At 38.2% G+C, this 23,265-nt stretch overlaps 1 protein-coding gene across 1 annotated transcript; it reads left to right on the top strand.

The window, feature by feature from the left end:
• Positions 1-469: 469 nt before the first annotated feature.
• On the top strand, positions 470-22,973 carry znf330 (zinc finger protein 330). The gene is made up of 10 exons (XM_057844466.1): positions 470-644; positions 972-1,115; positions 1,200-1,219; positions 1,283-1,353; positions 1,435-1,511; positions 8,778-8,904; positions 13,871-13,975; positions 14,049-14,095; positions 14,154-14,271; positions 22,594-22,973. Exons 2-10 carry the CDS (start codon positions 996-998, stop codon positions 22,827-22,829), a joined length of 921 nt encoding a protein of 306 aa, XP_057700449.1. The 5' UTR covers positions 470-644; positions 972-995; the 3' UTR covers positions 22,830-22,973.
• The last annotated feature ends 292 nt before the right edge of the window (positions 22,974-23,265 follow it).

A 23,265-nucleotide genomic window follows, 5' to 3' on the forward strand; every position in this document is an offset into this window, starting at 1 on the left:
TTTCACATGAGTGAACAGCCAACTACAAGCAAAATATATACAGTATACTGTATAACAAAACAGAAATTTGCCAGGGAGTACAAATATTCAAAACAATATATCCCAAAAGAAGAAAACCGTTCACAATGTGTTCATTTAAAAACAATTATTTTTTTACAGACATAGTGCGTTTTTTCCGCTTTCAGATTCATTAATTTTTTAGACTTATGAAGGAAATTCTCGTTATGAAAGTGAAAAAAAATTAGGGCAATAGTTTGCTAAATTTACGTTTGCGAAGTTTGAATTTTGATAACAAAATGAGTAAGTTAACATTAAAAAGAACGTTGTCCTTCTTGTGTTTTTATTTATTTTATTTTTTTGCGAAAAGGCGGATGTGACGTAATTTTTGCCGCGACACAAGTCAGTGTTGCCTTTCTACCAAATTTCTTTATTTTTCATTTGTAAAGGCGCTTTCGTATTAAGTTTTACAAATTATAACAATTTTGCATACTATTAAAATGACCGTCAATGTAATTGCTTTTATTTGAAGTTTTTAAAAGACATTTGTGCTCCTGCACGGGAGCAGGAACAAACAAAGTAACGATGTTAGTTCCTGCCCGATTAGATTTTCGGGACGGACCAGTTGGGTTTCTCAACCTTTTTCGGTAAAACAAACAACATTTGTTCTTTTCATGTATCATGACATTGCATATAAACCCCAAAAATATTAAAATAACTAAATGACAACGTAGCGTTGACGAAGAAAGTTGTAAAATAAAGTAAATTGATCTTACTTAGGCGTGTAACTTCTCAACACGTTGATAGCAACGAAGCTAGCAAACGCGCTAGACTGTCGACTTTAGATATATCTGACGTGGTTTGTTAAATATTTGACAAATATTTAAATAAATACGAGTTATTTAGTGCCATCATATGTGGCTAATTGACTAAAACCGCGACCGTTGAATGTTTAAAGTACATTTGTTGTCCAGGTTAGTTTGTTTTTGAGTGCCAAAATGCCCAAAAAGAAGACAGGTGCCCGCAAAAAGGCTGAAAATCGAAAAGAACGAGAAAAACAGAGCCGAGCCAACCGGGACCAGGTAGACTTGGCCAAACACCCTTGCAATGCCAACATGGTGAGATGCCACTTCTCTATTTAACTTAATGTGACACTCCCAATACTCTAAACGACTAATGCCTTGTTTGTTTCTGCTTTGAAGGACTGTGATAAATGTCAGAGGTGAGCAATTCAGTTCAATCCAGTTCGAATCTTACGAGAACTGACATTATTTTGTCCTCCTAGAAAACAGAAGAACAGAGCCTTCTGCTACTTTTGCAACGCTCTGCAGAAACTCCCTGTTTGTGCACAATGCGGTGAGTGAAGCACGGCAAAAATCTGGGTGAAATTCAGTCTCCGGTCACATTTTAAAGGGGTGTTGTTACTTTTTTCACAAGGCAAAACTAAGTGTATGAAAACTTCAGACTGCGTCATTAAACACCCTGGGATCTACAGCACTGGGATGGGCATGGTGGTAAGTTACCTTCCCCCCTATCAAGCAGAAATTTATAGACAATTATGTCAATTGTTTGTGCTATATTTGTGTCATTTTGTGTTGTAAAAAATTTTAGGTTTTGCTGCTATGGTTTTTGAGATACTTACAATTCTTTAACTGGTCAATCAGACCTCCATTTTGATCTAAACCGGCTAAAAATGGTGTCAATCGTTTGCGCTTCATATTGTTATTTTTTTTGTTTTTTGTTTTTGTTGTTTTTTTTGCTGAAACGGTTTTGAAGATATTCTACAACCCCTAGCAAAAAGTATGGATTCATCAGTCTCGGACGAGCACTTACTCAGATATTTTATTATGTAGAACAAACTTGGACAAAAAGCTTGAAAAAAATAATGAATCAGTTCAAAAGTGCAACTCCTTGGTGTTCAAAAACACCAAAATAAATGAATAAAAAACATTGTGGTGGTCAGTAAATGTTACTTTTATAGAGCAAGTGCAGAGAAATGTAGAATCCCTCCATTCTGAAGAAAAATATATGGAATCACTCCATTTTGAGTAGAAAATACAGACACACCCAGTCAATTTCCTTTCCTTAATTGGGCCCTTGCCTCAGATTAGACCTGCTCGTTAGTCAGCGGTTAAAAACAGTGCAGTTATCTAGAGCTGAAACGAATACTCGAGCAACTCGAGTAACTCGAGTTTAAAAACTGATCTGAGTAATTTTATTCACCTCGAGTAATCGTTTATTTTGACAGCTCTAAGCATCACGTTTTGCTCGGACTACCTTTAATGCGGGACAACGCGCTGTCATGTGCGGAGAGGAAGAAGGGAAAGAAAAAAAAACTTACTGCAGCCGACAGCCGCCACAAACGACGCCGACGTTGCTAAATACTAGCCCGCAAGATGCTACGTTGTTAACAGGTAGCGTCAGATGCGTCTCATAGAGATCACATGTATGTTGAACTAGATGCGAAATGACAGACTAGGCCGCGTCTTGCCAGCGTTAGCAAACAGCCGCCATCTTAAAGCAGTAGAGCGCTAAGCGCTAATAAAGAGCGCTAAGCGCTAATATATAAGATTAACGTTACCGTCACTACTAGCTCATGTAACGTTAGCCCTGCGGAGGGCTAGGTTTCTATTAATTAAGACCACTTTCGATGCGTGGCTAACGTGTCTTACACACAGGCTTTAACATAACAGCGTTGTGGAGTGATGAGGGTGTCAAATAAAAACTCAGTAATGCTAACTATCAATTTTAGCTCAGTAGTCATTGCTGGATAAAACACCAAGTAGCCCTAGTCCCTAATGTGCTCCAATACAGCCTGTATCATACATTTATTTTGAACACTGCAAAAACTCAAAATCCTATCAGGACTTACAGTTTAGACTAATTTAAAACTTTACTAGAACTTAAAAATGGCTTGACACAAATAGGGGGTGGGGGGATCCTAACTTTTAAGTGACGTGTGTTATCAAGCGTAAAGGCATTTTTAGGTGTGTGTGTATATATATATATTTACTTTTTAAAAATAAGATCTAAAGGTTTTTTGAGTGAAAGCAGTGAATTAGTCTTTTTTTTTTATTCTAGTTACATCTGAGATGCAATTGTTGGCTGTTTTCAACAATATTCATCAAAAATAAAGACATTGATTGACTGAAAATGATAAAATGTCTTGTTTTCTCATGTATATCTATACTTGCTCTTCACCTAAAAATATATTTGTTTTATCCGATTACTCGATTAATCGATAGAATTTTCAGTCGATGACTCGATTACTAAAATATTCGATAGCTGCAGCCCTACAGTTATCACACCTTGGAGGGCTGCTGGACCAAGTGGATTCACAAGAATCATGGCTCCAACAAGAGAGATGTCGCTTGAGACCAAGGAGAGGATTATCAAACTTCTTGAAGAATGTACCGCTACACGTATGGTTGCCAAAGATGTGGGTTGTTCACAGTCAGCTGTATCAAAAATATGGACCAAGTACAAACAGCATGGCAAGGTTGTTAATGTTAAGTGTACTGGTAGACCGAGGAAGACATCCAGATGTCATGACAAACAACTAGGCAAGGCAAGGCAAATTTATTTGTATAGCACAATTCAACTCAAGGCAATTCAAAGTGCTTTACATCACATGAAGATCATAAAAATCACATTTAAATCAATACAACGTAAAAACCAAGACAGTCAAAATAGGAAATAAAATGATACATAAAATTCACATTTAATCACAAATAGAATAAAAATAAAAACATAACAAAACTACAACTACTAATAATAATTGAAATCAGCAATGGAGATAGGCACAAGAGGAATAGAAAGCAAGTAGATTTAAATGTATAGACAGTTATGGATATGCAGTGCTAAACAAAAGCGCTTTTAGCCCTGATTTAAAGGAGCTAACAGTTTGAGCATACTTCAGACGTTCAGGTAACTTGTTCCAGAGGTGAGACGCATAATAGCTAAATGCTGCCTCACCCTGCTTGGTTCTTGTTCTTGGAACATGCAGGAGACCGGTTCCAGACGACCTTAGGGGTCTAGATGTCTCATAGGAATCTAACAAATCAAGCATGTATTTTGGTCCAAGGCCATTAAGTGTTTTGTAGACGAGCAGTAGTATTTTATAGTCTATCCTTTGACTCACTGGAAGCCAGTGTAGCGATTTCATAACCGGTGTAATGTGGTCCAACTTCCTTGTATTTGTGAGGACTCTGGCTGCAGCATTCTGTACTAGCTGCAGCTTCTTGACTGATTTTTTTCATCAAGACCCCTAAATATACCGTTGTAATAGTCCAATCTGCTGAAAATGAATGCATGCATAAGTTTTTCCATGTCTTGTTGAGTCAGAAGCCCCTTAATTCTGGCTCTCTTTTTTAGGTGGTAATAAGCAGATTTAGTGACGGACTTTAGATGGCTATCAAATTTTAGGTCTGAGTCAATAATTATGCCAAGGTTTCTGACTTGATTTGTAAGCTGTTAGTGACATTGTGCTAAGGTGCCTGCTTATCTTTGACCTTTCCTTTTTTGGCCCAAAAATGATCAATTCTGTCTTCTCCACATTTAACTGGAGAAAATTCTGGCACATCCATTCATTGATTTGATGAATGCATTTACTCAGGGTGACTAAGGAACTATAATCATGTGGGGACACAGAAATGTACAGTTGTGTGTCGTCTGTATAGGTGTGATAGGAGATTTCATACTGTTCCATAATCTGAGCTAAGGGAAGCATATACTGTCGATGTTAAATAAGAGTGGTCCAAGAATTGACCCTTGAGGGACTCCACACGTGAATTTGGTTCGTTCTGACTGATGGTTTCCGATTGACACAAAGAAATCCCTATCATGTAAATAGGATGTCAACCACCGAAGAATAGTGTCAGTAAGCCCTACCCACTGTTCCAATCTGCTGAGTAGTATGTTGTGATCAACCGTGTCGAATGCGGCGCTGAGGTCCAATAGTAGCAGAACAGATGATTTGCCTGCATCGGTATTCCGACGAATATCATTTAGGACTTTGATAAGCACGGTCTCGGTGCTGTGTTGTGGCCGAAATCCAGAATGAAATGAGTTAAAAAGATTGTTTTGCATCATAAAAGTCTGGATCTGTTCGAACACAACCATTTCGATAATTTTCTCTAGGAATGTCAGATTTGATATTGGCTTGTAATTACTAATGGTTGAGGCATCCAGATTAGGTTTTTTTTAGGAGAGGTTTTATTACTGCAGGTTTTAAAGTCTGTGGAAACTCTCCTGTTTGGGCCATATGTCTTGAAAACAGAAGATGTACAACAAGAAAAATGAAGAAATGGGAGGAAGCTGGAGTCAAGGTATGTGACAGACCTGCAAAATCGCCTAAAGGAAATGGGATTTTCATACAGGAAAGCTAAAATGAAACCTTCATTGACACCTAAACAGAAAAGAACAAGACTGCAATGGGCTAAGGAGAGGCAATCGTGGACTGTGAAGGACTGGATGAAGGTTATTTTCTGTGATTAGTCAAGAATCTGCATTGGACAAGGTGATGATGCGGGAACTTTTGTTTGGTGCCGTTCCAGTGAGATTTACAAAAATGACTGCCTGAAGAAATTAAAATTCCCTCAGTCCTTGATGATATGGGGCTGCATGTCAGGCAAAGGCACTGGGGAGATGACTGTTGTTAAATTGTCAATAAATACACAACCTTTACATTGAAATTTTAGACAGCTTTCTTATCCCTTCAATTGGGGGGGTGACGTGGCTCAGTGTTAGAGTCGTAGGTGGATAGCGATGTAGTGTAGGTGGAAAAGAGCTATACAAGTATAACGCCATTTACCATTCAATTGAAAATATGTTTGTCATTTTCCAAGATGACAATGCATCATGCCACAGAGCTAAAACTGTTAAAACATTCCTTGGAGTAAGACTCATCCAGTCAATGCATGGCCTGCAAATAGCCCAGATCTCAACCCTACTGAAAACCTGTGGTGGAAATTGAAAGAAATGGTCCACAGCAAGGCTCGGACCTGCAAGGATGATCTGGCAACTGCAATCAAAGAGAGTTGGCACCAAATTGATGAAGAATACTGTTTGTCACTCATCAAATCCATGCCTTGGAGACTGCACACTGTCATAAAAGCCAGAGGTGGCGCAACTAACTTCAAGTCTCTGACTATACATTTCACCACTCATCCTCTGCTTTGTACAGTACAGTTGTTCAGTCCCTAGTGTTCTTGGGATTGTTCTCCTCCTTTTTCCTCCACACACGATGAGTAAAGTTTGCACCAAAAAGTTTACTTTGGTCTCTTCTGACCTCATGACTTTCTCCCATGTCCCCTCTGCATCATTCAGATGATCCCTGCCAAACTTCAGATGGGTCTTCACATGTACTGGCTTCAACCTTCTGAGCAATGCATGATTTTAAACCATTGCACCGTAGTGTTCTACTGACAGTAGCCTTTGAAACTGCATTCAGCTCTCTTCAGGTCATTGACCAGCTCCTGCTGTGTAGTTCTAGGCTGAGCCCTCACTTTTCTCATCATGAGAGATACCCCACGAAGAGAGATTTTACATGGAGCCCCAGTCCGAGGTCGATTATCTGTCATATTTAGCGTTTTCCATTTTCTAACAATTTCTGCAACTGTTGATTTATTCTCACCAAGCTGCTTTCCAGTTGTCCCATAGCCTTTTCCACTTTGTGGAGCTCAACATTTTTTTTCTCTGGTGACTTTCAAAAGCTCTCTGGTCTTGCCATGGTAGCAGTTGGATTATGACTGACTGTGGGATGCACCGGTGACAATAATGAGCTCAAACGGGTGGTGGGTGGGGTAAAAGTGGACTTTTTTTTTTTAAGTGCAACTGTTTGAGTGTCATAATTATTGCTGATTCTCAGAGGTACAAATACTTATGAACCCCCGTAAATTAACAAATAAATAATTGAAAAATCATGCAATGCGAGTTCCAGATTTTTTTTAGATTGTCTCTATAAGTGGAAGTGCATCTATGATTGAAATGTCAGACTTCTCCCTATATTTTCTAAGTGGGCGAACTTGCAAAATCACAAGGGGGGCAAACACTTTTGCTCCTCGGTGTATGTTGAGGTAACACCATCAGTAAAAAAAAAAGTAATATCTATAAAACCGTGGCAGCACAAATTAAACTTTTTTACAGCACAAACGAAGCTCAAACGATCACCATTTTCGGCCGGTTTAGGTCCAAAGGGAGGGCTGGTTGACCTCAGATTGACCTATGAAAGAATTGTGGAAAAAAAAAAAAGAAATAAAATGTGGAGTGAAATATCAATAAAACAATGGCAGCACGAACGTAAATTTTTACAGCACAAATGTAGCACAAACCATTTTTGATGGGGACCCCCAAGTGTGCCTGTAGTGCAGGGGTCCCCAAACTTTTTCCTATGAGGGCCACATAACTTTTCCCTTCTCTGATGAGGGGCCGGGTCAGTTTGTATCAGAAAAAGTGTGACGATTGCAGGAGTGCCTAAATGTAAAAATTTATTGTTTTTCAGAAAGCCACAATCAAATAACCCTTTACAAAAGTAAATGAAATAATAATATAATATAATTAGGGTGTCAAACCATTAAAATTTTTTTATCGAGTTAATTACAGCTTAAAAATTAATTAATTGTAATTAATCGCAATTCAAACCATCTATAAAATATGCCATATTTTTCTGTAAATTATTGTTGGAATGGAAAGATAAGACAAGACTAATGTATAAATTCAAAATACGGTACATAAGTACTGTATTTGTTTATTATAACAATAAATCAACAAGATGGCATTAACATTATCAACATTCTGTTAAAGCGATCCATTGAAAGAAAGACTTGTAGTTCTTAAAAGATAAATGTTAGAACAAGTTATAGAAATTTTATATTAAAACTAGGGGTGTCAAACGATTAAAATTTTTAATCGAGTTAATTACAGCTTAAAAATTAATTAATCATAATTACTCGCAATTAATCGCAATTCAAACCATGTCTAAAATATGCCGTATTTTTCTGTAAATTATTGTTGGAATGGAAAGATAAGACACAAGATGGATATATACATTCAACATACGATACATAAGTACTGTATTTGTTTATTATAACAATAAATCAACAAGATGGCATTACCATTATTAACATTCTGTTAAAACGATCCATGGATAGAAAGACTTGTAGTTCTTAAAAGATAATTGTTAGTACAAGTTATAGAAATTTTATATTAAAACCCCTCTTAATGTTTTCGTTATAATAAAATTTGTAAAATTTTCAATCAAAACTCTAGTAGCCCGCCATTGTTGATGTCAATAATTACTTACACAATGCTCATGGGTGCTGAAGCCTATAAAAACAGTCGCACCCAAGCGCCAGCAGAGGGTGATAAAACCCCAAAAAACACAACAAGTACACATTTCACTTTGCTGTCATTTTAATCTGTTTGAGCGGGCATTGATGCGTGAATTGCGTCAAATATTTTAATGTAATTAAAAAAAAAAATTTAATTACCGCCTGTTAACACGATAATTTTGACAGCCCTAATTATAATATAATATAATATAAAATATAATTAAATAGATAATAACCAAATAACCCTCTCTGGGTTCTTCACAGAAAAAAGCCAGGTAATAAATAACACTACTGAGAAAAAAAAAAAATGTTCTGGGGGCCGAACCAAATGTGGGGGCGGGCCCTATCCGGCCCACGTGCCGTAGTTTGGGGACCCCTGCTGTAGTAAGTACTTGGGACTCATTTTGTGATGCTGTAACCGTGTGATGCTGTAACCGTTATGGCCACTAGGGTGCAGTGTGCGACTTCTGTGAAGCGTGGGTGTGCCACAGCCGGAAATGCTTGAGCACTCACGCCTGCGTGTGTCCTCTGACGGAAGCCGACTGCATCGAGTGTGAACGCAGCGTGTGGGACCACGGTGAGAACCGCCCCATTTTTCTAACTGATCAGCCGAAATCAAATAAATGCATTATTAATTCTTTCAGTGCCTCTGACGAAGACAAGCATCCAATTAGGGATGTCCCGATCCACGTTTTTGCACTTCCGATCCGATACTGGCCGATACCGGCCTATCTGAGCATGTATTAAAGTTTAAAGTTATTTAGCCTCCTTACTTAGTTGTCAGACTGATGTTGAAAAGGGTTTTAGTACTCTTGATAACAACTAGCCAGCTGAATTAGGTGAGTTTGAATAACACACAATGGTTGGTAACAAGAAACTGACCTGTTTATTCAGTGACAAACACAAAACATTATAAATAACAAACATAAATGGCATAGTCAGTCAGTAAAACGTGCAAATAATATTGTAAACTGTCTTAAAAAAAGCAAAATACACAAATAACCTCAGGGGAAAATCCCACAAACCCCCCAAGCTATTAGATGCTTTTAATGTTTCGTGCATTATTTACATTAATTGCATAAAAAGCCTCTCAGGTTTAAATAAACGACTATTTCAGTATTAAGTTAACATTTTAAAACAGTAAATAAAATGCTCAAGTCCCCATTCTGTATCAGCAGCTTTAAATTACATTCATTTAATCTTGCGAATCAACTGTTAAAGTTGTTAAAATGCTCCCGGTATTTTATAATTTCCTTTCTGTCTACTTTCGACAAAGTTTTAAAACTGTTTTGAAGATAGATTCAAGTCAAGATTTTGCAGGTTTAGGAGTATTTTAGATAAAAAGTTAATTAGGTTCGCTTGGAAGGTTCACAACAGCCTACTAGGGGAGTGTCCTGCTTTAAGATGGCGGCTGTTTACTAACGAAACTAGTTTTCAATACTTCAATGTTGCTAACTCAGTCGAGTCTGTCATTTTGCATCTAGTTCTATATATATAGGCATGTGCCGGTATGAGATTTTGACGGTACGATAACCGTGAGCAAAAATACTGCGGTTTCACGGTATCACGGTATTGCAATTATAGATCCAAAATTTTGAGATGTATGGGTTTTAAAAAAAAGAAAAAAAATTTTTTTTTCCATTGAGCAGGATTTTTTTTCAAAACATATTTGCAAATTGGAACATGAATATAATGTGAAAATAAATAAATTAACATAAAATAACAAATATTTTATATAAAATTAAAATAAATAGAACCGAGACTATACCCACAGCCACAGCTCAAGTTGCTCAATATTAGAGTAAGAACAAAATAATTGCTATAAAAAAGTAAAACACTTCTAAATAAAATTAAAAATGTATACTGTATGCAGGCATGAAAATCTCTCACCTTTCGGCGAAATTAGCCGTTTTGAAGTCAAAAAAGGGCAACCTACGTGAATTGCGTAGATCCGAGGAGAAATTCTTTTTGGGAGGGGGGGGGTGGGGAGGTTTTATTTAATTATTATTATTATCATCATGTGATTAACTTAGTACGTAAACTGAGCACTTAAGAACACAGTCAGCTAATCATTCTAGATGCTTCGCTGACGAGAACCAATCATCGGCCCAAGCTGCGTTCCATTATTCCAAACGCGCGCACTCCTTACTGTACATGGAGTGCTCGGAGAGCCTTTGGTTGCATTGCAAAGCTACGAAAACAAAAAGCAGGTCTTATCCACACCGGGGCAGACCAGAGCGCAGCATACACACTTGCTTGTATATGCCAGCAGATTGAATTTGGTGAGTAATGGTTTCAATCGTTTTCACATTTTGCGATATAAAAAAGTTACTGCCATTCGTTGCAGCTTGCGTTGAACACTGCCAGAGCTAGCCAAATCTCCCATGAAAAAAAATAGCTCCCGTTAAATTGGCGCAAGCTTGTGTATTTAGCGGTAATATAAACGAAGAAACACACTGTTGTGTCAAATTAAGCGGCATGCTCTCGGATGGAGGGGGCGCCTCACATCGCTCCCGTCGTCCGCCGGAGACGCGTTATTTTCGGCTTGGATTTGAGCTGACGGCCGGTGTCGGCACAACACCGGCCCGACGAGTGGTCTGAATGAGTCCTGCTTCTTAAAGCTTTTCAGAAATACAGGGATCCCTTGTTTTTCGCGGTTAATGGGGACCAGAACCCGCCGCAATAAGTGAAAACTGCGAAGTAGCGCTGCGCCCCCCCATTTTTTGTGCGTGTTTAATGCATTTATAAAGATTTTACATTGGAAAAAAGATACATATATATATATATATATGACGTTTTTTCACTTTTTTCACCAAAGTATCATTTATAAATGGTTTTCAAGCACTTCAAAATGTAAGAATTATGATAAGTTTTAAACATGTTACTGCCCCACCGAATTATTTTTAAACAAGAATAAAGTAGTAAGAAAATGTTTGGCTTTATTAAATGCTTCATAGTGAGTCTACTCAAACCCTCTCAGGCTTTGGTAAACGGTGATTGACACATGTGCAAAGTTTTTCTTTTTATATATATTTTTTTGTTTGAAGCAACTTATTTGATTGAATAAGACACGAATGTCCTAGCCAAAATGTGGCCCAAACGCAAAACAACATTATTTCAATGGAAAAATTTGTTTCAATCAAGAAAAATAGTTTTCAAATGCTTTTTTTGTCTCAAATTTATTTTTGCAATCAAAAACAATTTTTTTTATTGAAGTGACTTTTTGGGGATTAAAAGTATATACTGTATTTTGATTGAAGCAACTTTGTTTTTGATAGAAGTAACATTGTTTTTTGATTGAATAATAAAAACACAAATCTACCTCCATCGTTATTGAGAGAGAAAGAAATTAAGAAAGCTTTAAAACTAAAAGCCACCGGGGAGTCTGTTTTTTTGTTTTTTTAAATATTTATATTTCATTACATAGACATGCGTCGTAGGGAAGGGAGATTGAGGGATAAAAAAAGGAGTTGGATGAGGCTGCTAAAGGCAGTGGATACCTCATCAGCTGGGTGAATAGCAGACCTAGTAAGAACAAGTTTGCAAGGATAGTCGGGTATTAAATACAATTATAAACACAATTACAATGTTATTTTTCTATAAGATTTTATGTTGAGCATTAGCATTACCCGGGTCTATGACACGCATGATGTTTACTCTCGGGAAGCAATGCGTTCCGTTTCTCATTGCGACCCGAAGACCGCGCTGTGTATTAGTTCCGCTTTACTTGACATATTTCAATAATCGGAATTTGGATGTTTGTGAATCGTTCTCGAATCATCCACGGCTGAATCGCTCAAGGATGTAATGACGGCTGGGCATGTTGTACCGTGGTTCTAAGTGTTGGATGGTGCGTCTTTACTCACGAAAGATAATGGCTCGTCATCCAGAATGAATTCTTCGGCAATGACTCTTGTTATTCACTGGGGTTTGGGACTGTCGAGTGCCAGAGTTTGTCACGCATAGCAAAAGTTTCTGCCAGTGTTAGTTGCGTAGGACCTTTCTTTTTGTCTTCGGTTTTCTTAACATACACCTTTATGGTGGTATTTCGCTAAATGCTTGATTAGGTTGGTTGTATTAAAACTAGGGCTGTCAAACGATTAAAATTTTTAATCGAGTTAATTACAGCTTAAAAATTAATTAATCGCAATTAATCGCAATTCAAACCATCTATAAAATATGCCATATTTTTCTGTAAATTATATATATATTCTGTAAAATAATTTGTTGGAATGGAAAGATAAGACACAAGATGGATATATACATTCAACATACGGTACATAAGGACTGTAGTGGGCATTTCACTGTACTGTCATTTAAATCTGCTGTCCTCACTCCGAAGCGTCTACTTTTCCCAAAGCTAGACAGCTAGTGAACAACGCCTTAATAATCAGACTTCTTCCTTTTTCATCTGATTTATTAATAAAATGGCCTCAAACCACTGTCCTCTTTAGACCGTAGTGAAACTACAAAAAAAAGTACACAAGCATTGCATTAGCAACAACGTTAGCTTAACACGCTATACAGGTTCACTAAACATAAACAAAAAGCGTCTCATACAAAAAATAGAACATTTCGCTTACTAACATAATATGTACATTCTTTACAACAACCATACTTACGGACAAATCTTGTCCAAGGATCATATAAGCACAACATTACAACGTAGGCGTCAGCCCGAGACGTCGTGCAGCCATATTGAACTGGCAAGAAGGCAATAAACCATGTCGCAAAGCGACCACAAGAGTTCGCTGTTAGACAGCACAAAAAACCTTGCTGTAAAACTTACCAAAAGGCAGAATACTGTCTGAGCGGGACATGTGCGTTAATTGCGTCAAATATTTTAATGTGATTAATTAAAAAAAATTAATTACCGCGCTTTAACGCGATAATTTTGACAGCCCTAATTAAAACTTCTTACAGCTTTACCACCACGCTTGACTTTATTGTGGCATATGTTGCACTCTGCCTCGTCTTTGTCGTCATTTAAGGTGAAATGATCCCACATAGCTGACATTACTCATAAAGTCTCTCGGTAAATTGGGAGACGGTATGTAGTGTGTTGAACGTGTGCCGTAAAATGGGGACCGGATTTTAAGGAAACCGAAGCAAAAACTGGATTGGATTATGTAAATCTGTGCGTTGGAAAACCCGGACCGGATTTAAAAAAAAAAAAAAAAAAAAAAAAACTGGATTGGAAGTCTGGATCGGAATTTTTCCGTGTCGGCCGATCCGATGCGCATTTTATTGCCCATATCGGCGTTCGATCCGGTCCAAATATCGGATCGGGACATCTCTACATCCAATCATTTGGTTTGTTTCATCCTTCTGCTGTGAATTTAAATGAGTTTGTCACTAGTAGACGTCCAATCCATATGAACCGGGAGGGCTGGTAGTTTGTTTTTTGCAGAATATAGAATGATTTTATGATTTCCATAACGTGAGATCGTTATCGTGAGCCTTGTATCGCAAATCGTATCGTGAGCTACCCAGCGGTTCCCATGTTTTTGTTGTGTTTTGGCATTTGTCAATTCCTTCAACAGGCGGGCGTATTTTCCGCTGCTCCTTCTGTCGCAACTTCTTGTGCGAGGACGATCAATTCGAGCACCAGGCCAGCTGCCAAGTCCTTCAAGCTGAGACATACAAATGTGAGTCACCGGGTTGCGGTGGTAATTCATATTGAGAAAGTTTCTATTGTTTTTTTTTTTTTTTTTGTGATAGGCGTTTCCTGCAACAGACTGGGCCAACACTCGTGTCTACGCTGTAAGGTGGGGATGCAAATTTCCTGATCCTGTCGCTATTACTGACGCCGATATCCCCTCGCAGTCCTGCTATTGCGACGACCACGCCAAGAGTAAAGTGTTCAAGCAGGAGAAGGGAAAAGCACCGCCGTGTCCAAAATGTGGCCACGAAACCCAAGAGACCAAAGATCTCAGCATGTCCAGTGAGTCCCCGAATTGCCTTCTCAAGCGAGCAAATGTGTTCAAGGGTTAAAGTCCTCGGTCGTAATGACGGAAACCCGGCAGCGGGGGGCGCTGGAGGGCAATCACGAGATTGACGCAGATCAGCCGGGCAAACAGCATGCTGGTGATTCATTTTGGCAAGCATTAGTGACGGTTACAGTTGTTGTTGAACTCTGTCTTGTCATAGTTTTTTTGTATATTAGAAGTAGGGCTGCAGTTATCGAATAGTTTAGTAATCGAGTATTCGACTGAAAATTCCATCGGTTAATAGAGTAATTGGATAAACCATTTTTTTTTCAGGTAAAGACCAATTATTAATATACAGGAGAAAAGAACACATTTCACCTAATATTGAAACGTTTTTTAGACAATCAGTGTCTTTATTTTAGATGTACAAGTTACCGTCATATTCGCACTATAAGGCGCACCTGATTGTTAGCTCCCACCCACCAAATTTGACACAAAAACTGCATTTGTTCATCGATAAGCCGCACTGGACTATAAGCCGCAGCTGTCCTCATTTCATTATTGGATATTTACACTAAAAGATGTTAACCGGCAACACTTAATTTTACAGTGGCATCATAAATGGTAAATGGTAAATGGTGTCATACTTATATAGCGCTTTTCCACCTTTCAAGGCGCTCAAAGCGCTTTACAAGACTGTCACAAGACCAAATGAACCACCATGAAGCTTTGAACCAATTGGCTGCACAGCTTGATTGTAGGCCTGAAGCTATCGAATATTTTAGTAGTCGGTTAATCGATCGACTAGTTAGTTCGAATAATCGAGTAATTCGATAAGGAACATGAAAAATTAAAATACCTGAGCTGAGCCTCAAACGGTATGTTTTTTTAAAAAAATGAGGATGTAAGTACAACAAAACAATTAGCCAACTTACAAAGAACAAGTCCGCTAGCTTAAATGCTATAAAAAGCATTTTTTTTTTTTTTTTTTTAAACAATACTCTAAACTAATGGTATGACACATATTCCCACAAAAAATGGCTAAATATACTTATAAACTAAATTATTAATGCATTAAAAGCATTATCTCAAACAGAAACTTATGTTGGTCTTAACAGGGAGCAGTTGGATTCAGCCATGTGAAAACAGGCAGACCAGAGGGCAGTGAATCCACCCTAATCAATAAAACTAAATGCAAACACTTTCAAAATAAACAATTACAACGCCACTTTAAATGAATACTCGAAGCAACAAAATTTATTTATTTATTTTTTTTCTAAACAAATACTCGAGTTAATTAATTGTTGCAGCACTACTTTATTGCTTCAAAAAGCTTCAATTTGGCCATCACTGCTCCCTTTGGGTAGGCAGTCAATCTCTGCTGCCACCTGCTGTCAACACTGTTGTCATCCAACATGCCTCCTAACATGCATTGCAACACTTCGGATGTAAATAACAATCAAATGTTCTGTGCTAATTATTTCTTCAGTTACTGCTCAAGTTGTTTCATTAATTGCTAGTTATGGTATTTGGTAACACTTTATTTGACAGTGGCACCATAAGACTGCCAAAAGACTGTCATAATTATGACATGACACTGCCATGAGCATTAATGAATGCTTAGAACAGATGACATTTTGTGTCATCCAGCAAATGAACTCACCTTTGAATGGATGTAAAACATCCAAGCTAGACATTAATGGAGTTGGAGACATAATTTTCTGGATGACACATAATGACATCTGACATCAGCATTTGTTAATGCCCATGATAGTGTCATGTCATAATTGCCAGTCTTATGACAGTTTCATGACGCCACTGTCAAAGTGTTGCCTATTAACCCGAATAAATCAACAAATAAGCAGCACTGGACTATAAGCCGCAGGATTCAAAACAAGGGAAAAAAGTAGTTGTTATAGTCCGAAAATTATGGTAGTCTAAATTTTAACTCCTGGATTTTGAGTTTTTATAGTGTTCAAAATAAATGTATGATACCTGCTGTATTGGAGCACATTAGGCACCAGTGCCACTTGGTGTTTTATCCATCAATTACTTCTGAGCTTAAATTCACAATTAGCATTATTATGTATTTATTTTACACCCTCATCACTCTACAGCGCTGTGTTTTTATAGATTAAATGAAGCCTGTATGAAAGACACGATAGCCACGTATTATGACAGTAGTCATAATTAATTAGGGCTGCAGCTATCGAATATTTTAGTAATCGAGTAATTGACTGAAAATCCTATCGATTAATCGAGTAATCGAATAAAACATATATTTTTTTAGGTAAAGAGCAATCATAAATATACATGAGAAAACAAGACACTTCATCTAATATTGAACCATTTTCAGTCAATCAATGTCTTTATTTTCGATGTACATTGTTGAAAACAGCCAACAATTGCCTCTCAAATGTGACTAGAATAAAAAAAAAAAGATCAATTCACTGCTTTCACTCCCAAAACTTTTAGATCTTATAAAATATATTTTAGGGCTGTCAAACGATTATAATTTTTAATCGAGTTAATTACAGCTTAAAAATTAATTAATCGTTATTAATCGCAATTAATCGCAATTCAAACCATTTATAAAATATGCCATATTTTTCTGTAAATGATATATATATTCTGTAAAATAAATTGTTGGAATGGAAAGATAAGACACAAGATGGATATATACATTCAACATACGGTACATAAGGAGTGTAGTGGGCATTTCACTGTACTGTCATTTAAATCTGCTGTCCTCACTCCGAAGCGTCTACTTTTTCCAAAGCTAGACAGCTAGTGAACGACGCCTTAATAATCAGACTTATTCCTTCTTCATCTGATTTATTAATAAAATGGCCTCAAACCATTGTCCTCTTTAGACCGTCGTAAAACTACAAAAAAAAAGTACACAAGCATTGCATTAGCAACAACGTTAGCTTAGCACGCTATACAGGTTCACTAAGCATAAACAAAAAGCGTCTCATACAAAAAATATAACATTTCGTTTACTAACATAATATGTACATTCTTTACAACAATCATACTTACAGACAAATCTTGTCCAAGGATCATATAAGCACAACATTACAACGTAGGCGTCAGCCCGAGACGTCGTGCAGCCATATTGAACTGGCAAGACAACAATAAACCATGTCGCAAAGCGACCACAAGAGTTCGCTGTTAGACAGCACAAAAAGCCTTGCTGTAAAACTTACCAAAAGGCAGAATACTGTCTGAGCGGGACATGTGCGTTAATTGCGTCAAATATTTTAACGTGATTAATACAAAAAAATTAATTACCGCGCGTTAACGCGATAATTTTGACAGCCCTAATATATTTCTTACCTAAAAATGCCATTACGCTTGATAACACACATCACTTTAAAGTTAAGTGTTTTTCCCCACGTGTTTCAATTGAATTTCAATTTGTGTCAAGACATTTTTAAATTCTAGTTAAATTTAAAGTTACAGTAATTTTCCCACTATAAGGCGCACCTGACTATAAGCTGCCATCCACCAAATTTGGTACGAAAATGGCATTTGTTCATAGATAAGACGCACTGGACTATAAGCCGCAGCTGTACTCACTGTATTATGGGATATTTACACAAACAGATATTAAACGGTAACACTTTATTTGACAGCGGCATCATACGACTGTCATAAGACCAAATGAACCACCATGGATTCATTGCTTCAAGAAGCTTCATTTGGCCATCACTGCTCCGTTAGGGAGACAGTCAACCTCTGCTGCCACCTGCTGTCAACACTGTTGTTGTCGAACATGCCTCCTAGCATGCATTTCAGCGCTACAGATGTAAATAACAGTCAGAATTCATGTTCTGTGATAATTATTTCTTCACTTACTGTTCCAGTTGTTTCATTAATTGCTAGTTATGGTAATTGGTAACACTTTGACAGTGGCGCCCTAAGACTGTCATTAGACAATCATAATTATGACATTATACTGTCATTAGCATGAACGAATGCTTATGACAGATGTCATTTTGTGTTATCCGGCAAATTATCTCACTTTTGAATGGATGTAAAAGATCCAAGCTGGACTTAAATGGAGTTAGTGACTAAATTTGCCAAATGACACTTAATGACATAAGCATTCAGTAATGCCAATGATAGTGTCATGTAGAGCAGGGCGGTAAACCGAAAATTTACCATTACCGAAATTCTTCAAGATGACCGACGTAATTTTGACCATGTCGGTAAATTCGGTAGTTTAATAAAACAAGAAAACATAGTCTTTTCATCCCACTTTGGCTCTGTGTTGTTCGGCTATGTTCATTCCCCTTTAAGAAAGCAGACAGTGTGCTTACGTATGGAGTCACGTGGTTTTCGGGAAGCCAAACAAACATACAGTGCTGCTCGAAAGTTTGTGAACCCCACAGCGATGGTCAGATTTTTTGTAAAAAAAACTAAAATAACCTTATTAAATGTTAAGTTATACCCAAATCCACAATACTGACATTCCAAATAATGGACTGAAACAAAAGAAATAGTTATATTGTCATTCTTTATTTAACAAAAGTGGTTGATTTAAGAAAAACTCAGATATCATGTGTGCAAAAGTATGTGAACCCCTTCAGTTAATAGGATATTGCGCCTCCTTTTGCAGAGATTACCTCAACCAAACGGTTTCTGTAGTGACTAATCAGCCTCTCACATCTACTTTGGGGGATTTTTGCCCATTCTTCCTTGCAGAACGCAGTCAGTTGAGAGAGGTTTGATGGGCGTCTGGCATGAACTGCTCGCTTCAGGTCCCGCCACAGCATTTCAATGGGATTTAGGTCAGGACTTTGACTGGGCCAGTCCAGAACACGAATCTTCTTCTTTTTCAGCCATTCCTTGGTTGTATTGCTGGAATGCTTTGGATCATTATCATGTTGCATGATCCACCTTCTGCCAAGCTTTAACTTCAAAACAGATGGCGTCAGGTTATGTTCTAGGATTTGACAATATTCCTCAGAATTCATGATTCCCTGGACTATGTGGAGTTGTCCAGGTCCTGAGGATGAAAAGCAAGCCCAGATCTTGACATTCCCACCTCCATGCTTCACTGTTGGGAGAAGGTTCTTTTGGTGGTATGCAGTGTTGACTTTTCGCCAGACATGGCGGTTTTGGTTGTGACCAAACAGTTCAATTTTGCACCTACATCAGTTGATGAAAACTCTTTTTAATTTAGTCTCGACAACACAACTGTTAAAAAAACAAAAAAAAACTACTGAATTGATTGATTAGGAAATCAGGTTGAAATAATAGAAAATTCCAAAATGTTGAGGGGGTTCACAAACTTTTGAGCAGCACTGTAAGCCCGGTAGGCTAACGCTAGCGGCTAACGCTACAAGTAAACGGGATGGAGTCGGGCTTAAGTTAGCTTCGCCAAACTTTCACCCGACATTAAGTAAACTCTTGGCGGGTTCCAGATGGGCTTTCACCCGCTGTCCTCCCTGGTTCTCATGATATCAGGAGAGGATGCTTTCAGTGCTTTCTTCTGGTAGCCAAGCCACAGGCTAACACTAGCGGCTAACAGCGGCTACAAATGAACGTGATGGAGTCGGATAGTGGCTCTAATCTTGTCGAAACGGCTGAAATTAATGAGTGGACTGGGCACGGACTTCATGTAGCAATCATTATGTCGCGTTATTTGGCATCTCTGTGTGATTTCTCTGAAACCTTTCATGATGGTAAAGCACTCAGCATAAAGTATAATCCAACAGTGAAGCCTATATATAATATGACAGTTTAATGGCCACAGCTATTTTCCTGTATGTGTTTGCTTTATTGTGCCATCATAAAACCTTAAATGTTTCATTGGCATCAGAGCAATACAGCTTTAATCTGGTTGTGTCTGTGTGCGGGGGTGCATGTATTAAAAATGTTTCGGAAAAAAAAGAAAACCTGAAACTATGACGTAAACACTTGTGGTGAATAATTACGTCACAGCAGCCATTACCAATAAGTTGTCTGAAGGGTACTGTTAAAGCTGCAAGTCATTTGTGTTAGAATGACATGTTTGCACAGTCGTCATGTTGATTTTTATAATGTTGTACATTTTTCGAGTCATACAAGCTGTTATAAATGTTCACGCTAGAATTCTTATTGTTTACAAGATTTTTTTTAATACTTAATGTTTAGACTGCATGTGCAATTGTTAAATTGAAAGCTGGTAAATAAATTTAACGAGAAACTGTTAATTTGTATTCCATGCATTGATTCAAATTATATAAATCCGCTTGGGCGAATTTATCGTCATTTATCGTGATCGAGATAAATCTGCTCAATTTTTCGTGATACGTACTTAAGGCCATATCGCCCAGCCCTAGTGTCATGTCATAATTATGATGGTCTTATAACAGTCTTATGATCCGCTGTCAAATAAAGTATTACCTATTAACCCAAATAAATCAACAAATAACCCGCACTGGATTCTAAGCCTTAAGATTCAAAATGAAGGAAAAAAGTAGCGGCTTATTGTCCGAAAATTACGGTAGTCTAAATTGTCAGTCCTGATAAGATTTTGAGTTTTTGCAGTGTTCAAAATAAATGTATTGTAACATAACAGGTTATAATATGGCGGGGATATTAGCATGCGTTCCTGAATGCACCGCGTGACGTGCGGGGGTAAGGGAGGTGCGGGAGAGCAAAAGACGTGCCTTCCTGTTGTTGTTGTCGTTCCACAAGTTCGCAAAAAAGAAATAATTGCAACCTAACGAAGCGGGTGACTCTTTGTCAACGTTACCTGCTGTATTGGAGCACATTAGGGACCAGTGCTACTTGGTGTTTTATCCAGCAATGACTACTGAGCTAAAATTGACAGTTAGCTTTATCATATTTTCATTTTACACCCTCATCACTCTACAGGGCTATGTTTTCACAGATTAAATAAAGCCTATATGTAAGACACGTTAGCCGCGCATCGACAGTGGTCTTAATAGAAACCTAGCCCTCCGCAGGGCTAACATTACGTGAGCGAGTGACAGTAACTTAATCTTATTTATTAGCGCTGAGAATTGTACTGCTTTAAGATGGCGGCTGTTTACTAACACCGCTGACTCTGTCATACATGTAATATCTATGAGACGCATCAGATGCTACCTGCTACCACCGTAACATCATGCGGGCTAGTTTTTAGCAACGTCGGCGTAGTTTGGAGCGGCTGTCGGCTGCAGGAAGGTTTTTTATATTTTTTATTGCCTCTACGCACGTGACATCCGCGCGTTGTCCCGCATTAAAAGTAGTCCAGGCAAAACTTGATGCTTAGAGCTGGCAAAATTAAACGATTCCTCGAGGTGAATAAAATTACTCGGATCAGTTTTTAAACTCGAGTTACTCGAGTATTCGTTTCAGCTCTATAATTAATAGAAACTTCACCCTCCGCACGGCTAATGTTACGTTAGCAAGGTACAGTCATGTTAATCTTATTTATTAGCGCTACGTTAACTTAATTTCACCTTGTCCCGAGTATCGCTCCTCTGCTCTCGGATTAAACTGGGTGCCTTCGGTGGAGCTGCAGCATTGAAGACGTGCTGTAGTGTTATGCAAGCGCTGTTTTACAGTGAATAAATGAAACTGTGTTCGCCTCGGTGTCCAGCTTGAAATGCTCCCACGCTTTTGACATGGTCTGCTTTTTCTTGGTAATTTCTTGTCGAATTACTGCAGTCCATCTCGCTCTCCTCTTCGGGTCTCTCAGAATACGGTAGAACTTCAAGTCTCTCCGTCTATCTTCTCTGTTACTGCAACCAACCGCCACACACGCCTTCACCATTTTGATTATTAATGTTAACGAGCAGAAAAACACGCGGTAATAGGAGGCATGTGCGTAGCGGTAATGTGTAAACACGACGAGCTGACACAATATAGCGGCTCCAGTCTGGGGGGGCGGAGTTGTGACGTCATGTGATTGGGGTCTATACACAGGCGGCAATCTAGTCCACCAATTGGATGACGAGCTGGCACACAGGGTGCACCAATAAGAACCTCGCGTTGATGTGTCAATCGCGGTGCCACCGCCAGACCCCGGTGACGCTACAATATTCTGACAGAATAGCCAACGACGTCATGCATTAAGAGAGACAATAGCTAATTAATATGCTCACTCGCCACCCTGTGGTCTGGGGTGTGAATTGCAATCTGTCAAAATGACGGACGGACTTCAGTTTTTTCCGTCACCGTTTTAAAAAACCGGTCAACGACGGAAAATATTCGGTTAACGCGGCCCCTGGTCCAATTAATGAAAATAGGTTTATTTACCTTAACTGAATCAAGCACCACCTCAGCAATATTATAATATTATATATATATTTTTTTTGCTTTTTCACCCGCCGCAGCTCGCACCTTGAAATTCGGGCGCCAGGCAGGCGCTGACGATGATGACGACGACTACGGAGCGTCGGGATACGACTCCTATTGGAAGAACGTTGCGTCCGGCGGCGGAGGACGCAGCTACGACGATGAGGACGATGACGACGACTATGAGGACGATGAGGATGACGATGACGAGGAAGAAGAAGAAGAGGATGATGCTGAGGAAGAAATGGCTGCTCTTAAGTTGGATAAAGACTAAAACAGGCATTAGTCAGGTGTCACTTTTGCTCAGCAAAACAGTTTTGCAACTTTTATCTAATTGTGATTTGCCAACGCAAGACAGCGTCTGAATAAAAAAAAAAAAAAAAAACCAACAACAACTTTGAAGTAAACTATAGTCTGTTATGTTAGGACCTTTAAATTTTTTTAGCAAAAAAAAAAACAAAAATTGGGATTTCATTTTGAAGTCATTGCATACCCTTGAAGTACATAAGTAATTTATACAAGCCAAGTAGTTTTTCTTAAAAAAGAAAAAAATCAGTTTGGCCAAATATGAATAAGTACGTATATAATAAATAATAGAACTAAAATAGATACATCTCATTTAAAAATGGAAATCTAGTACTACGTATATGAATAGAAAGAAAACATGGATTAGCAATTCAGGAGATGAATGAATATGTGTATGTACAGTA

The sequence above is a fragment of the Corythoichthys intestinalis genome, chromosome 8 (genome assembly GCF_030265065.1).
Source record: "Corythoichthys intestinalis isolate RoL2023-P3 chromosome 8, ASM3026506v1, whole genome shotgun sequence".
NCBI lineage: Eukaryota > Metazoa > Chordata > Actinopteri > Syngnathiformes > Syngnathidae > Corythoichthys > Corythoichthys intestinalis.

Excerpts from the sequence above, each read along its gene's own strand:
- znf330 (XM_057844466.1), top strand. The coding sequence starts at position 996 with ATGCCCAAAAAGAAGACAGGTGCCCGCAAAAAGGCTGAAAATCGAAAA. Across the intron at positions 1,354-1,434 it reads CCCTGTTTGTGCACAATGCG|GCAAAACTAAGTGTATGAAA; the intron begins GTGAGTGAAGCA and ends TTTTTTCACAAG. Across the intron at positions 8,905-13,870 it reads ACGCAGCGTGTGGGACCACG|GCGGGCGTATTTTCCGCTGC; the intron begins GTGAGAACCGCC and ends TTCCTTCAACAG.